This window comes from Dreissena polymorpha, chromosome 5 (assembly GCF_020536995.1).
Source record: "Dreissena polymorpha isolate Duluth1 chromosome 5, UMN_Dpol_1.0, whole genome shotgun sequence".
In the NCBI taxonomy this organism is placed as follows: domain Eukaryota; kingdom Metazoa; phylum Mollusca; class Bivalvia; order Myida; family Dreissenidae; genus Dreissena; species Dreissena polymorpha.
In genome coordinates, this window is record NC_068359.1 from 23,701,981 (window position 1) to 23,718,272 (window position 16,292).

Genomic DNA, 16,292 nt, shown 5'->3' on the forward strand with positions numbered 1-16,292 from the left:
TTCAAATAAAAATACATTTCTCTATCATTTATTTTATTCCGATAATATTGACTGATCTCCCTATTATTATTTGTTCTGTTGAAAAAAGATGGATTTTTTAATAAAATATATTAACAAGAGGGCAATGATTGCCCTATTCCGTTATATGAGTTCCAGGTAAACAAATTGTTGAATTGACGTAGTTTTTGGACCCACGTGACAAAGATATTGTAAAAATACATGAACATTGAGCGATTTATGTGGATTTATAGTAGTAACAATGTCTTTCTAAGATTTGATAAGCAGGCCTAGTTTTTTTTGTTCACATGATATGACCTAGATTCGATCTCGGCCTAGATAGTGTGAAGTGTAAGACTAGTAGTCTGTCTTAGTTTCGTCCAGATTGAGTCATACATGTGGCTTCTTAAGTGCAAACAAGTTTTTTTATCGTTGTTTGACCTAATGACCTAGTGTTTGGACACACGTTACCCAGAATAAAACTTGGCTTATATATTGTCAAGATAACAATTCTGACAAAGTTCCATTGAGATTAAGTCATAAATGAGGCCTATACATGCTGCATTTATTTTTGATTTGACCGGGGGACCTTGTTGAATACACGTGACGCAGATTTAAACTTGGCTTAGATATTGTAAATTTATACATTTTGACCAAGTGGCATCAAGATTGAGACATAAATGTGGCCTCTACAGTGGTAACGATTTTTTTAAGATTCGACCAGGTGAACTGGTTTTAGGACGCACATGACCCAGACTTGAACTTGGTCTATATGCTGTCAAGATTTACATTATGGCCGAGTTTCATCCAGTTTGAGTCATATGTATAGCATCTTAATTGATACCGCGAATTTTTTCGGTTGACCTTGTTTTTGGACGCACGTTACCCCGTTTCCAACACAGCCTATAGATTTTAATGATAAATATTCTGCGGCAGTTTCATAACGTTGGATGAAAAATATGGACTCTAGTGCGATAACGAGCTAAAATTGATTACGCACTTTGACAAATTGTTACCATAAAATAGCCAAAAATGCGCGTTGTGCTCAGGTAAGCTTAAGACCAAGTCATTCTCTGGTATTCAACCCATTTTATAATGCCTGTTCAACATTTCCGAAGTGCTTCGCTGGTATTTTTGCTTATGTTCGCTTAGTTAAATTAGAATGCATCTACTTATCAATCTGTCTGTCTGTCTGTCCGCCTGTCTGTCTGTCTAATCGAATCTAACTTAATAATCCATTCATCCATCCATCCATCCATATATCCATATATCTATAACAACATGTATATCTATATATCTATAACAACATGTATATCCATATATCTATAACAACATGTATATCTATATATCGATTCGAAGTAGCTTAAGATTAGATATATATATAGTAAAAACCTTATAACTTGAGCTACACTGCAATGATAGCCAGGAGGCCGTTTTATCAACAGATCTTAGCGTGATCTTACGTAAGATTCGTAGGATTTTGTCGTACGCTTATCGTAAGTACTGCGTACCGTTTTATCAAAGAAATCGCAGCTAAGATGTCGTAAGATTTGTGCTTAAAGCTACGACTGGGTAAGACCACTCTTAGCGTTCGTAAACCTTCGTAAACATGGCGGCTGCACGCGCTTAAAACGTTGGTCAACCAAGAGAGATGAGAATGTTTCGAGAAAGAAAGGATTTAGCGATCTCCGTGATGGAGAAATATTGATACTATTGGACGTATTTATGTTTGATAACGTTAAATATATTCGTTATATCATTCTCTGCATTAAACGTCCAAGGGAAATGAAATTTGTGATGTTTGGATAATTAATTCGTTAAATAGGTAAGTATTTAGTCATCTTTATTCAATTTTTATCAAAACAAATGTTTTATGGCTTCTTTTGAAGTAAAACAGTTCATTTGTCATTAAATATTGAATGTTAACGGGTGAATTAGCATTCGGATATTTCACATTTCGGACGCTGATATACAAGTTAGTTGTCGACGCAATATCCTGATGTGCCTTTTGCGCGAAAAGTTTTGAAGTTTTTTCTATCTAATGAATAATAAATAATGCACTGTATAATGTCTGCAATATCTTCCCCAACGATTATAAGGCATAAACTTTGCAATCCCAACATTTAAATATCAATGCTCTGTCAATATTAGATTTATGAATTGTACAGTAATATATACAGTAGCTGAGCAACATATATCTCACACTGCACGGTGAGATGCAAGGTAGCAAAGTTATATTCTGATCTAGTTACGCTCTTGCCAAATGACAATGTCACTTGTCAGTCAGAAGTGGCTTAACTAATAGTGTTAAATCATAAAACATGTGAATTAAATAGATGCCCCAATCATTCAACAAAGTTAGTGAAACACATTTAACATATTAAAGTATAGTTTATTTGCAGGTTCATTGAGATTGTGTCAAAATGGCTTGGGTCAACACACACGACGCCTCTGTCTTTGTCCGTGGTTTGAAGGTATGACAATAAATAATGAGCTTTTATGGATATACCATTAGAGGGATTATGGCTAGTATTGGCTAGGAAAAAGTGGAATACTACTGTTATGATGATGCAAATATTTTATTTTTTACATCAATGCATTGCACATTACTAAAATATAATGTGTTTAATGTGCATACATAATTTTACTTTTAATTTCTTTCAACAACATAAAAGATTCAATTATATTTCTGTATGTGTGTACACACTGTATCAACACATAAAATATGCATATCAATGTTAAATTTATAATTTAAATGAATTTAAGATTGAGTTAAGCTTGCGAACATCCTATAGCTACCTTCATAAACCGTTTAACCAATGATTTTTCCAACTTAAACTTAGCTTATTATAAATTTGTTATTAGACTTTTCTGGAAGAAAACCACAAGAGACACCTACTGGGGGCCTCCGGCTATCAACAATAGGTACAACAATGCCCAGTCAAGTGTACTGTGGTTGATAGGGCTTTTGGACTGCCAAAGAGTAGATTTAGGTATGTAAACTTACTACATGTATGTTTATTTAGTTCAAAACAGTTAAACACATTGAGTTAATCAACATAAGACACCATTTAATAAGCACAAAATAAATCTCCCCACAAAATATTGGATAAAAAGTGTGATGTTTTATGCCTTTAATAATCTTTAGAGCATAATTGTAATCGTCACATCTACATCATAACAATTTAGTAAACGTACACCGTGGAAAGCCGTAAGAATTGCACCTGTTCGTCCTCTGTGTCTGTCTGTTCCTCTGTGGATAGATTTTGCATAACAGCAACTGCTGAATGACCTTAATGTGTTAATGAATTGTAGCTGTACACAAATGTGTTTCAAGTTTTGAGCATATATACACAAGTTGTTTGTACTGACGAAATTTGTCTTTTAATGACTGATGGACTTGTTTGTGTATCTCAACGTGACATGGGGACATCAGTGAAGGAGACACATGTAGTTAAAAAACATTTGATACAGATTTTAAAGTTGCTTTCCCATGCACGTGCATGTGTTGATAAAAATGGATGCCATAGATTATTGCAAATTTTGTTTTATGAATTTATTTCTTTACCCATTTTAGTCTTAAATTTAATTATTATCTGAAGATGTTAATCAATTAAATAAAATGCATAATAATCATTAGTTTTGATAATAAATTGGATATTGTAATTAAATCACTAGTTAATATTGATTGTTATTCTCTATTGACAGGTGTCTACATAAAACTGGCGGTTAATTATTCATGAGACTCGATGAGTGCTGTCAAGCAGTGGCTGCATGAATGCGCCTGCACAACTTATGCATAGATTAGCAGGTGCCACTGCCTAAACAACTTACTTAGGCACAAGAAGTGGATGACGTTGTGCACAGTCCACAACAGGACCAAAATGCAGCTTATATGGACAACACATCATTAACTTTTTTATGTAGTTGCTATTTTATGCTCACATGTGCACGAAGTGCTATAGGTGAGTCATTGTGGTCAGTCTATGTTCGGCGACATGTGTTAATATTCAATATTTGACTCTTTGTTGATGAAAGATGGTCATTATGTTTCTGCTAATGATACAAAATGACTTAATAAGTTAATGATTTCTTGTCTATGAGCTGCTGCATTTCGGTCAAGTGTTGTCAACATCTTTGTATGTGTGGATATTGACAATTTCTGCCGTTCTTTTTTGGATTTGTTTCATTAAAGACACACTTTTTACAATATTCATTTATGCAATGCGTACGATGATTATATGTTTCCATTATAGTATAACAAAGTGAAAATAAATTCTACTCCTTTATTTAATTATCTTTGTAACATAACAATACAGGGTTTTCTCCAACAACTCTACAGCTAGGGAACAATGAAGTGGAACACTATCTGAAAATGAAATACATTTTATGTTAATAAAATTTGTATTTGTAAGACAAGTGATGAAATAAAAGGTTAACATTGTAACATAAAGAGATGTGGTTTCTGTTTGTTCTTTAAAGAGCATGTACTGTGTATACTGCACATCAGACAAGGTTCTGTTGGAACTAATAGTTTCATATAAAAAATTCTTGAGAATGAATTGTATCATTTATGTTAAGATGGATTGTTGATTCATTATTACACATTCATGATCTACACTTCATAAGTTAATCTTTAATTTTCATGGAACTCACATCTATTTTTTCTTACCGACTCAAATGACTGGGCCTCACATGCGCTGTTTCGCGGATTTCCTATAATGATTATATATGAATGAATATGACTCGTAAAATAACATAAGTAATCCAATATGTTATTTAGCTTATGTATACTCGTTAATTTATTTTCTACAAGTCCATGTAAAAAACAATAACCTTTTTGTATTTACTAAAAAAAAATAATATTCAATTGATTTTTACAATTGGTATTGTGAAATGTGATTAACCTTTTTTATGCTCCCCCAAAATTTATTTTGGGGGGAGCATATAGTTGCCGCTTCGTCTGTCCATGCGTCTGTCTGTCCGTCCGTGCACAATTTTTGTCCGGGCTATTTCTCAGAAACTAATGACCGGAATTCAATGAAACTTTAAGCTTCACTACCAAGAGGAGATGTGCATATTATCAGCGGGTTCTGGTCGGATGATTTATTACAGAGTTATGGCCCTTTGAAATTTTCCATTAACTGTACATATAGTGCAATTCTTGTCCGGGCTATTTCTCAGCAACTAATGACCAGAATTCAATGAAACTTTATGGAAAGCTTCACGACCAAGAGGAGATGTGCATATTATCAGCGGATTCTGGTCAGATGATATTTCACAGAGTTATGGCCCTTTGAAATTGTCTATAAAAAATTATTGTCCCCCCCAACTACTGTGACCTCAAAACGTTTCCTTTTATCTGAATATATAGTGCAATATTGTGACAAAAAACAACTTTGGGGAGCATCAACCGTCTCCGACGGTTTCTTGTTTTTAAATAACATGTATTTAATAAATCACCATAATAACTTTAAATATGAGTCGCGCTCTGAGAAAATGGGGTTTAATGCATGTGCGTAAAGTGTCGTCCCAGATTTGCCTGTGCAGTCTGCACAGGCCAATCAGGGACGACACTTTCCGCTTGTATTATATGTTTCGTTTTAAGAAAGACTCTTCTTAGCAAAAATTCAGTTTAGGCAGAAAGTTGTCCCTGATAAGCCAGTGCGGACTGCACATGCTAATCTGGTATGACACTTTATGCACATGCATTAAACCCCCTTTTCACAAAGCGGGACTCATATGTAAGTATGCCCAATGTTTTTATTTTGGAATTTTGCGAAATTACTTCTATCTAACGATAAATATTCATTAATAAATATGGACAATCGATCTTTATGAGCTGTCATACATGCAAACATGTACATTCAATGACAAAGATATTTTGATTTATGCATTTATTACAATTTGAAATGTATCTGTAACCAAGTAACTTAATAAATAACGATATTTATGTCACATAATTAATTTGTGATTATGATAACGTTGTTAAACCTTATTTATTTTATGTGTTTTGTAACATTGACACACCTACACGAATAAATGTGCTAACTTTATACTGTGTACTTGATTAATTATCTTACCAACTTTTGTTCAACTGATGTGATGGATGAGATCTCATCATTTACACATGGTTGTTGTTGTGCGTCTGAAAAGAAAGTACAAAGTGTTCAAATTCAATCATTCCACAGTTGAACGAAAAAAGTGATGAATGGATACCAAAAACCTAAATATAAGAAATAATTATGTTAAATATATGTCATAATATGTTAAAAAATATTTACATACATGAACTGGACTGGAATGTGTCAATAGAAAACAGCAAACACACAATACACAACAATTATTATTCCTAATGATTATTCCGTGCAAATTAATTAGAAATGTTTTTATGTATAATTCAAAGTACAAAATTAACCTTTTGCTCCGAGTCTAACTTTCATTTTTAAAATCTTACATGTGACTGACCTTGTGAATTTTTTTATAATCATTTTGTGGTAAGAGTAAGTTAGTAAGTAAGGGTCATGAGATTTCATTTGTTAATATACCTTAAAATCCGTCCATTTCTTGATAACTTTGTCTATCTTGGGGCGACACAATCAAATGCTGTTCACTCTGAAATTGAGTGATAGTTTTCAGGTTTGTTGAAAATCATTGAAAATTAATTCTAAAGCTATGTACACTGGGTAATAAAGCAAATTCTATGCCAAAAATAAATATACAGTAGGCATCCGTATATACTATCGCGGTGGTGTAGTGGATGAGGTGTCCGCCTAGCGATCGGGAGTTCGTGGGTTCGCTCCCTACTCGAGGAGCATTCTCATTATAAGTACGAAGTAGAAGAAGAAGTACGAAAACAAATATATAGCGAAAGAAGCGGAAATGTCTAAGATTAGAATGTTCCTTGAAAAGAGAGATACATTTACTCTAAAAACAAACATAAAAAATAAATTGTTTTCTTCAAATGTGGGGCATAGAAATAATGTATTGATTGATACTCGAATACTCTTCTGCCAAAAACATTAGATATAAACACACAATAACGATTTGTCATTTCAAAGGCTGAGAGTTCCAAACGCCGGAAAATATGATTGCGTTATAACAGTACTTGCAACTAGAATTTAGAAAATAAATACATAAAACAAATGCATAAAACATTTCGATTCTTTGGTGTAAAATAACGATATGAATTTAATAAAAACTCAGTATCAATTACGAGACAAATTGACAGACATAAACGCTACAATATTTGAAGACATAAGTCATGATATCCCTACATTTAGTACTACTATTAGTAAATCATAACTATCATTAACTACTTGCCTCTGTTTACGTTGTCGGCCATCTTGCTTTTTTGACATAAACGCGGGAAATCGTGTGAGGTTTTTCGACTGGTTCGCGATTTTCCAGATCGTACGCTTAACTAAAATCTTAGCTGCGACTCGATACTTACGACGGCTTTCATAAAACGGGTATTAGCGGATCGTAAATGAAATCGTAAGTCAAGGATTTAAGATAAGATCCGCTAAGATAGATCTGTTGATAAAACGGCCTCCAGGGACTTACAGATATAATATCCAACTTATGTTTATTAAAATCAATTGCTGTCGTGAGAGCTATAGAACGCTCGACGAGTAACAATCGAATCAGAGACCTCCCGGTCGCTAGACGGACACCATATCCGCCAATGATGTAATCACATTAGTATTGGAGTCTTATGGGAAAACTGGGCTTAATGAATGTGCGAACAGTGTGCGTACAGTGTCGTCCGAGCTTAGCATTTGCAGTCTGTACAAGTTTATCAGGGACGGCACTTTTTGCCTTAACTGAAATTTCACTAAGAACAATTTTCCTTTAAATAAAACATACCATGCAAGCGAAATGTGTCGTCCCTGATTACGTTGTGCGGACTGCACAGGTAAGTCTGGGATGACAATTTACGCAAGGCACTATGATCACTTTACTCAGAAAGCAACTCAAAGTGTTCCTACACGAACACACCGTCTTCGACAAAGAGATTCCGTAGCGAGGGGCGCCGAATGACGTACTGCTTCCGGCCAATCTTGAACACCTTGTACAAGGTGGCGTCGTGGTTGATGAACTGATGAGCCACGCAGGGCGCTGTGACGTCACACAGGCCGGCCTCATTGAAGACTATCGCCATCTGGATAGCAACACCTCATAAGCATTCGACAGACTTATGTCGTAAATATGCTAGCTTTCAGAAAACCTGCTACATGTAAGCTGGGAGAACATTTTGACCCGTTTTAAATCTTTTAACAGTTGTATACCACTTACAATATTATGATGGATATAAACAAACAATTGATATAATAAATTAATGAACCACGCTCTGGGATAACGGGGCTTAATGCATAAGCGTAAAGCGTCGTCCTAGATTAGCATGTGCAGTCCGCACAGGCTAATCAGGGATGACACTTCGTTTTATTTGTATTTTTTGATTTCAGGAAGTCTTTACCAAGCAGAAATCCAGTTTTAGCGGAAAGGGTCGTTCTTGAAAACTTCTCAAAATACACAACATACTGGTTCCACCCAGGAAACGGACGTATTGAGTGTCTGAATAAGCAAAAAGCTTTCGATGTAATCTGTCTCAAATAAAAAATGTATATGTCACGTTACCGAACTTAAGCTGGATTGGTGGACAGATGTGTAGCGACCCGGTTAGCTCAGTCATAAGAGCACTCACCCTGTGAGGCGTCCCGGGTTCGAGTCCCGGACTGGCTGCACACTTTTCACCACCCGGCGACATATATAAACTTATATTAACTACACTCGTTATAACGAGCTAATACTTGGAAACGGAGTCCAACTCTGATGACCAATTAAGGAATGAAACCCCACGCATTTCCGATTCGATTTATATTACCAGTTCATACTGTTATTACCATCGTTGCAAACTGATAAACATTTGCTTTGCAAAGCTAAAATGTCTTTGTTCAAAGCGAATTGCCTCGTTGCATGAATGTGTCTTACCATATGACAGTCTTCCGTTCCATGTGCATTGACCGGTTTGCAAACTGAAATGAAAGAGATAATTAACTGTTGACATTAACATTCACGATCCCCAGCCGCTGTAATATTTAAGAATTGCGCGGATTTTCATAAAACCTACCATCATATGCACCGCGATACACTTTCATTGCGTAATATTGAATGAATGATACACGAAACAACAATTACGAATCACTTTGCATTCATTTTAAAATTCTTTAAACAATCTTTTATGTCGTTGACCAAAACACGTACATATATTGTTAATTGAAATTCTACAAAAGGACTGACGAAACTGAAACATACCAAAAGGGTACCGAACATTGGCTTCCATCAGCCTCGCTCGGTTTCCGTCAACGTCGTTACTTGTGAGGTCAGCAAAGGGAGGGAGAAAAACTCCCGTGTCTGAAACATACTTGACCTTAGGTCACTTTGAGAACACGTGGGAAATTAAACAATCGCATTTTTTGTGATAAGTTTAATGCTCATAATACTATACAATCAATAGCACTTCTAAAAAGGAAAGAAATCGTTGTGCTCATCAGAATCTGCCAAAGATATGTCGATGTTAAACAAAGGATTTCTTTATCAACTTAACGGTATAGGAGCAAAGTTTCGTTTGAAATCTGTCGGTTCCTATGATAACGGAAGTGATCATTTATATGACCTCTAAGAGGGACGTAATTAATCATTGCGACAACATCGATGATAACTGTATTTCATCTTTAACAAACATGTCATAATACATATAGAGATTGCATTTACTGTAATTTTGCTTTATTGTTTGTTATTATCCATACCTTAAATTATTGGCTAATACACACGACCCAAAATTTACAAATTGTCTAACATCTTGACACATTACTGCTTTCAGAGAGCAACTATACACCGAAAAAAACATAAGAATACCGCCGCATGTTTTTTTCCGCTGAGTAGTAGGCAATACTAGAAATGGGGTTAATGACGATGGTGTCATTGACGATGCTCTATATGATGATGATTATGATAATGTCGTTGATTTTAATGACGATGATGTTAATGACGATGCTGTTAATAAAGATGAGCTTGATGTTGATCACGATCATGTAAATTTTGATGATATTAATGAAGATAGGGTTGGTATTGATGATGCTACTTACAGTGATGCTAATAATGATGAATTTAAATACGATGATGCTCATGACGCATTAGTGAGTTATGATTATTTTAATTAGGATGATATTCATGATAACAATGTTCATGACGAGGATGTTAATGGTGTTAATAACAATTATGTTCATAATGGTGATATTAACTATGATGATGTTAATTGGTGATCATGTTAATGTTGATGATTCAATCATGATGATATCCATGATAAAACCGTCATTGATGATGACGTAAATGACGAGGAAATCAATGACAGTGATGATGATGTTGTTCCTGATGATAAAGTCGATGATGTTTATGATGATAATGATGTTGAGGATGACGAAGTTTATCATGACGATGTGGGTATAATGATGTTAATATAAAATGATGATAAATATGCTATGATGACGAGCACTTTTACAATGTTCATTAGGTTGAAGACGTTGGGACTGATGTTGGTGGTGCTGCGGTTGCTGCTGACGACGATGATAGTATCCTTACCAGTGTTCTCGTTACAACATTCCTGAACCGTTCTGAACAGGCGTTTCCTGTCAATGAACTGCTGCAAGCGATCCAGAGGGTTCACTATGATACAGTCCGGGCGTCTGCTGATAAACTCCTGAAGATTTAGCCGATTTACGAATACAAATATAACTCATGCAGCATAATGAGAAACTTTCAGTAAAATAAAAAAAGGGCCGATTTCAGTTATTAATATATGTATGGGTATATATCTATTATATTATATATTACGAAAAAGAATACACAGTTTTCAAAACCGAATTTCTATTCACACATGTGAACCTAAATAAACTATATTTTTATTAATAGACAGTGAATTCAGTTATAACATAGGAGTGCAAAAAGTTGTCAGACAAACACATCAAGCTGAAAACATAAAATATCTGGAAAAAAATGTGGAACCTTCTGATACAATGTTTGACAAAATAAACTAGAAAATTCTCAGGAAGCAAGAATCAAGGTGCAGGATCACGTGACGTTATGAGGTTTACACATTGATGTTAATGAATGTAAATACACCGTTAAGTGATGCTTTTTCAAATAAATTTCAAAACAATATTTCTGAAGAATTTCAACTTGTGAATAAAATACAGTTTTTATGCGACTTATGGCAATGTGAAATACATCAGAATTACTTTATTTAATATCTGTGTTCTTGGTGAGATTTCGAAGTGTAACAGCAATCATATACACGGTTATACTGCACGCAACGTTAAATGTTGGCACCGATTTCAGACATATTCAACAATGTATTCTTAAATCGTAAGATATCGGCACAAACTGCAAGAAAACGGTCTTTTATGCACCAAAGATTTTTGCAAACATATTTCAATAACTTGAGATATTTTCAAAATTAAGGTCTTAACGGTGTGTTTTCATTATGTCCAGCCTACGCGTAAACACCTGTAAACCCCTTTGATCCTTCACCCTGAGAATGTGTTAAGCACAAATAGATCAAATTTTTAACCAGATTCCAACTCGATAAACCAGTGCGTCTGGCAGTCTTTATAGAGCTTTGGCGGTTTCACGGAGAAAATAAGGTCTTAGAACATTGATAATTTTTGCTGCCATTGTTAATAACATCTTTATTTGTTAATGGTTGATCATACATGCACCTTGTTCTGGGAAAACGGGGCTAAATCCATGTGCGTTAAGTGTTTTTCCATGTTAGCATGTGCAATCCGCTGGTGCATCAGGGACATCTCTTAACGCTTTAACGGAATGTTTGCTTTCTAGAAAGACTCTTTTGCGCGCAAATCCAGTGAAGGCGAAAAGCGTCGTCTTTGATTACCATGTGCGGACTTTACGGGCATCTGGGACGACACTGTACGCACATGCATTTGGTCAAGTTTTCCCGAAACGAGGCTCCATTACACATTCTATAACATGTACCTCAATATTTCTCATATATCGATGTTCCCTCTCGTAGCCAAGTTGTGACAGAGCTAGAATGTCAATGAACTTGTGAAGAATCATGTGGAACGGTCCCTGACCTTCCAATGGCGTCTCAAGGTCTAGCTGGAAATAGGTCAAGGTCACTCACAACAAGGTAAGCGTTTTTAAGTGAATATAATTTTATGAAAAACTTTTTTACTTTTTTATTTTACTTTTTAATGCTAAAATCCATACATTGATTTAAAAACATATGACCAAAATTCGCATATTACGTTTCCCCTTTGAACAGAAAACAGCCTTGAAATCAGTATTTTTTTAGTAAGGTACTTATCCTGTGTTTACAAAGTGTACATGTTCATATCAAGCATTTTCAAACATCGACAGTATCAAATGAATTTTTAAATGATCATAAACATTCATAATAAATTATGCGCATTAAATATACATTTAATTATATATGATGCTTTCATACATTCTTACAAAATTCAAGTTCTATAAATCGACACTTAATCACTTTTGTATAAATCGTTTATGTTAAAGTTAATAGCATTTCAAACGCTTAACATCAATGATATTTCACGGTGAGATTTTTTTGCATCACAATTAATTGGAGGACTGGGCATACCTTGACTAACTGTACTCCTGCTTTTCTGAAATGCAAACACAAGTTTATATATACTATTACAGTTCCATGTGGGTAAATAAGATAACTATATATTATTATTTTATTTATTTATTTTTTTTGCGGGGGGGGGGGGGGGAGGGAGGGGGGGGGGGGGGGTCGCGGGTTGGCGTAATAATATTGAAAGCTTGTTATATCAACGAAAAGGAGCAGTCTAGTTACGTTCGACAGAAACATATTGTTACAAATTCCGTGCGCAAGAGATTATTATCACGAATGCACGTCACAGCAATCGCGTGCGTTTGTCATAGCTATCGCGAGCACACGTCATAGCTATCGTGTTCGTTTGCCATGGCTAATGCACGCGAACATCGTCAGTGACCTATAAAAAACAAGCAAATTCGTTGCATTGATATCCACCGCCAATATGCTTCTGGACACAAAAGTATTATATTTGACATTCAAAAAGCATTTTTTCAAGATACAAAGGGCCATAACTCCGTTATTAACAGATGGTATACAATGCCATTAGGCATGCATCATCCTCTTATCCATATATATACTCATACCAAGTTTCAATGAAATTCGCCAAAGCACTTCCAAGATAATTGGCTCCGGACACACACAAAAGCATTTTTTTCAAGATACAAAGGGCCATAACACTGTTATTAACTGATGGTGTACAATGCCATTTGGCGTGCATCGTCCTGTTATCCATATACATACTCATACCAACTTTCAATGAAATCCGCCAAAGCACTTCCAAGATATGACTTCGGACGGACGGAAAGACGGACGGACGGACAACGCCAAACAATATCCCTCAGCCTATGGCGGGCGATAACAAAGGGATGCGCAACTTGAATGAACCGCATAACAAGCAAACGCCTCCTCACGCACGAAAAATACGAGACGAGAGCGCAAAAGTACACGGTCGCCATTTTATTCAACGCGAGAAACTTACACGAAACGAATTATACAGAAGACGATAGTAATTAAAGCGAATATTTCACGAGATGTATTCCTTATTTAAAAGGCTTGTTGAATTTGCCACTTCTAACTGATATTCTTGCATAGCCATATTTTTAATAACTAATGAAACGATTGCTAGGGTATCCGTTAAACCATATACATTGCCTAATAAAACCGCAATTAGTAATAAAATATGCTTCCTTATAACAGTTTTTTGACATAAGATAGTGCCATTCTGATTTCAAAGTTTAAAAATGAATTCAGATACAAAGTTTAATACAAGAGCACCGCCTTGCGGGTGCAGACCGCTCATCTATTTTTCTTTTTAAAGGTGAAGGGACTCTCATTTTCAATCACAAAGGAGGGAGGGGTGGAGTGGTGAGGGGTGTATAGTGTGGGGGTGTGGACATTTATTACATTATCTTCCAAAAATGCGAAAAAAAATGCAATTTTTTTTTTTAAAAATCGGGGGTGGGGGGGTGGGGAGGGATTGTGCGATGGTTGGACGGTATTTCAAACATAAACTAATAAAAATAAATATTTGTGTTTTTTAACCGTTTCAAAAAAAATGGGGGGGGGGTGGGGGGGTGGGGGGGTATAGTGTGAGGGTGTGGTGGTCATTTGTAAGACGATCTTAAAAAAAATGGGGGGGGGGATTCGGGTGGGGGGAGGGGGGAGTTGGGGGGGGGGTGGGATTCTTAAGTGCGATGGTTGGACGGTATTTCAAACATAAATAATAAAAATAAATATTTGTGTTTTTAAACCGTTTCCAAAAAAAAAAATTGGAGGGTGGGGTGGGGGGGGGGTATAGTGTGAGGGTGTGGTGGTCATTTGTGAGATGATCTTAAAAAAAAATAGGGGGGATTCGGGGGGAAGGGGGGGAGGGCACGGGGGATGGTTTGGGTGAAGTCTATTGTGGTATGTCAGGTAAGAGTAGTTTTGTCAAAGTATCAATCAAATCTAATCATAAATAAAGAAGTTATGGCAATTTTAGCAAAAATTTAATAATTTGACCTTGAGAGTCAAGGTCATTCAAAGGTCAAGGTAAAATTCAACTTGCCAGGTACAGTAACCTCATGATAGCATGAAAGTATTTGAAGTTTGAAAGCAATAGCCTTGATACTTAAGAAGTAAAGTGGATCGAAACACAAAATTTAACCATATATTCAAAGTTACTAAGTCAAAAAAGGGCCATAATTCCGTAAAAATGACAAACAGAGTTATGCAACTTGCCCTTTTACTGTACCCTTATGAAAGTTTGCGAGTGTTCCAAGTATGAAAGCAATATCTATGATACTTTGGGGGTAAAGTGGACCAAAACACAAAACTTAACCAAATTTTCAATTTTCTAAGTATAAAGGGCCCATAATTCCGTCCAAATGCCAGTCAGAGTTACATAACTTTGCCTGCACAGTCCCCTTATGATAGTTAATAAGTGTTGCAAGTATGAACGCAATAGCTTTGATACTGTAGGAATAAAGTGGACCTAAACACAAAACTTAACCAAATTTTCAATTTTCTAAGTATAAAAAGGGCACATAATTCTGTCCAAATGCCAGTCAGAGTTACATTACTTTGCCTGCACAGTCCCCTTATGATAGTTAGTAAGTGTTACAAGTATGAAAGCAACAGCTTTGATACTTACAGAATAAAATGGACCTAAACACAAAACTTAACCAAAATTTTCAATTTTCTAAGTATAAAAAGGGCACATAATTCTGTTCTGTCAAACTGCACGCCAGAGTTATCTAACTTTGCCTGCCCAGTCCCCTCATGATAGTAAGTAAGTGTACCAAGTTTGAATGCAATAGCATTGATACTCTCTGAGAAAAGTGGACCTAAACGCAAAACTTTACCAAAATTTTCAATTCTCTAAGTATAAAAAGGGCACATAATTCTGTCAAAATGCACGCCAGAGTTATCTAACTTTGCCTGCCCAGTCCTCTCATGATAGTAAGTAAGTGTACCAAGTTTGAATGCAAAAGCATTGATACTTTCTGAGAAAAGTGGACCTAAACGCAAAACTTAACCGGACGCCGACGCCAACGCCGACGCCGACGCCAAGGTGATGACAATAGCTCATATATTTTTTTCAAAAAATAGATGAGCTAATAAAAAGCGTGAAACTATTTTTTTTATTTACATCTTTAAAGCAACCCAACAAACAATGATTGCTGCAGTTGATATGTCACAATACTGATCATAGTGTAAATAAACTTAAAAGCATCAAAACTAGCTCCATTTTATAATTTTGACATGTTTCAAAATTTTCAATTCCTTGTTATCCATTTAACATTTTATGTGCCAAGTTTATGTAAACAATGCTTATTTGTTATGTTAATTATGACAAAAATGTCATGCCTTTAAATTAACTCCCTTAAATCTGATGAACGGATGTCTCAGCTTTTTTTCAAAATGTTCTGTTAATACAAGCTCTATTCTCTACATGTTGGCATTTTTACAAATGTTACATGTTGATGTATTGTGTGGTGCACGTTATATTTGCATTATTTAAAAGTTCATAACTTTGCATAACCGCAAAGAAGATACAATCTTTGTCATGTTGAAATATCTTAACCACCTTTAGTCCGATTAACATATGCCTCAGCATTGTTCAATCGGCCGGTGATTACAAGCAACA

The 16,292-nt window shown here is 35.5% G+C and overlaps 1 protein-coding gene and 1 long non-coding RNA gene across 2 annotated transcripts in view; one reads left to right on the top strand and one right to left on the bottom strand.

Annotated features, from left to right (window-relative positions):
• The window catches only part of LOC127880886 (inositol-tetrakisphosphate 1-kinase-like), a 28,105-nt gene that overhangs the window by 6,649 nt on the left and 5,164 nt on the right, over nucleotides 1–16,292 (bottom strand). Inside the window, exons 2-7 of the mRNA XM_052428362.1 lie at nucleotides 12,683–12,707; nucleotides 12,055–12,180; nucleotides 10,642–10,759; nucleotides 9,316–9,414; nucleotides 8,992–9,035; nucleotides 7,999–8,161 (exon numbers count right to left, since the gene is read on the bottom strand). Of these exons, the coding sequence (XP_052284322.1) occupies nucleotides 7,999–8,161; nucleotides 8,992–9,035; nucleotides 9,316–9,414; nucleotides 10,642–10,759; nucleotides 12,055–12,180; nucleotides 12,683–12,707 (575 nt within the window). The remainder of the gene's footprint in view (nucleotides 1–7,998; nucleotides 8,162–8,991; nucleotides 9,036–9,315; nucleotides 9,415–10,641; nucleotides 10,760–12,054; nucleotides 12,181–12,682; nucleotides 12,708–16,292) is intronic.
• Nucleotides 1,424–6,053, top strand: LOC127880887 (uncharacterized). The gene is made up of 4 exons (XR_008049800.1): nucleotides 1,424–1,822; nucleotides 2,400–2,471; nucleotides 2,863–2,990; nucleotides 3,706–6,053. It is a non-coding gene; the product is annotated as an uncharacterized LOC127880887 (long non-coding RNA).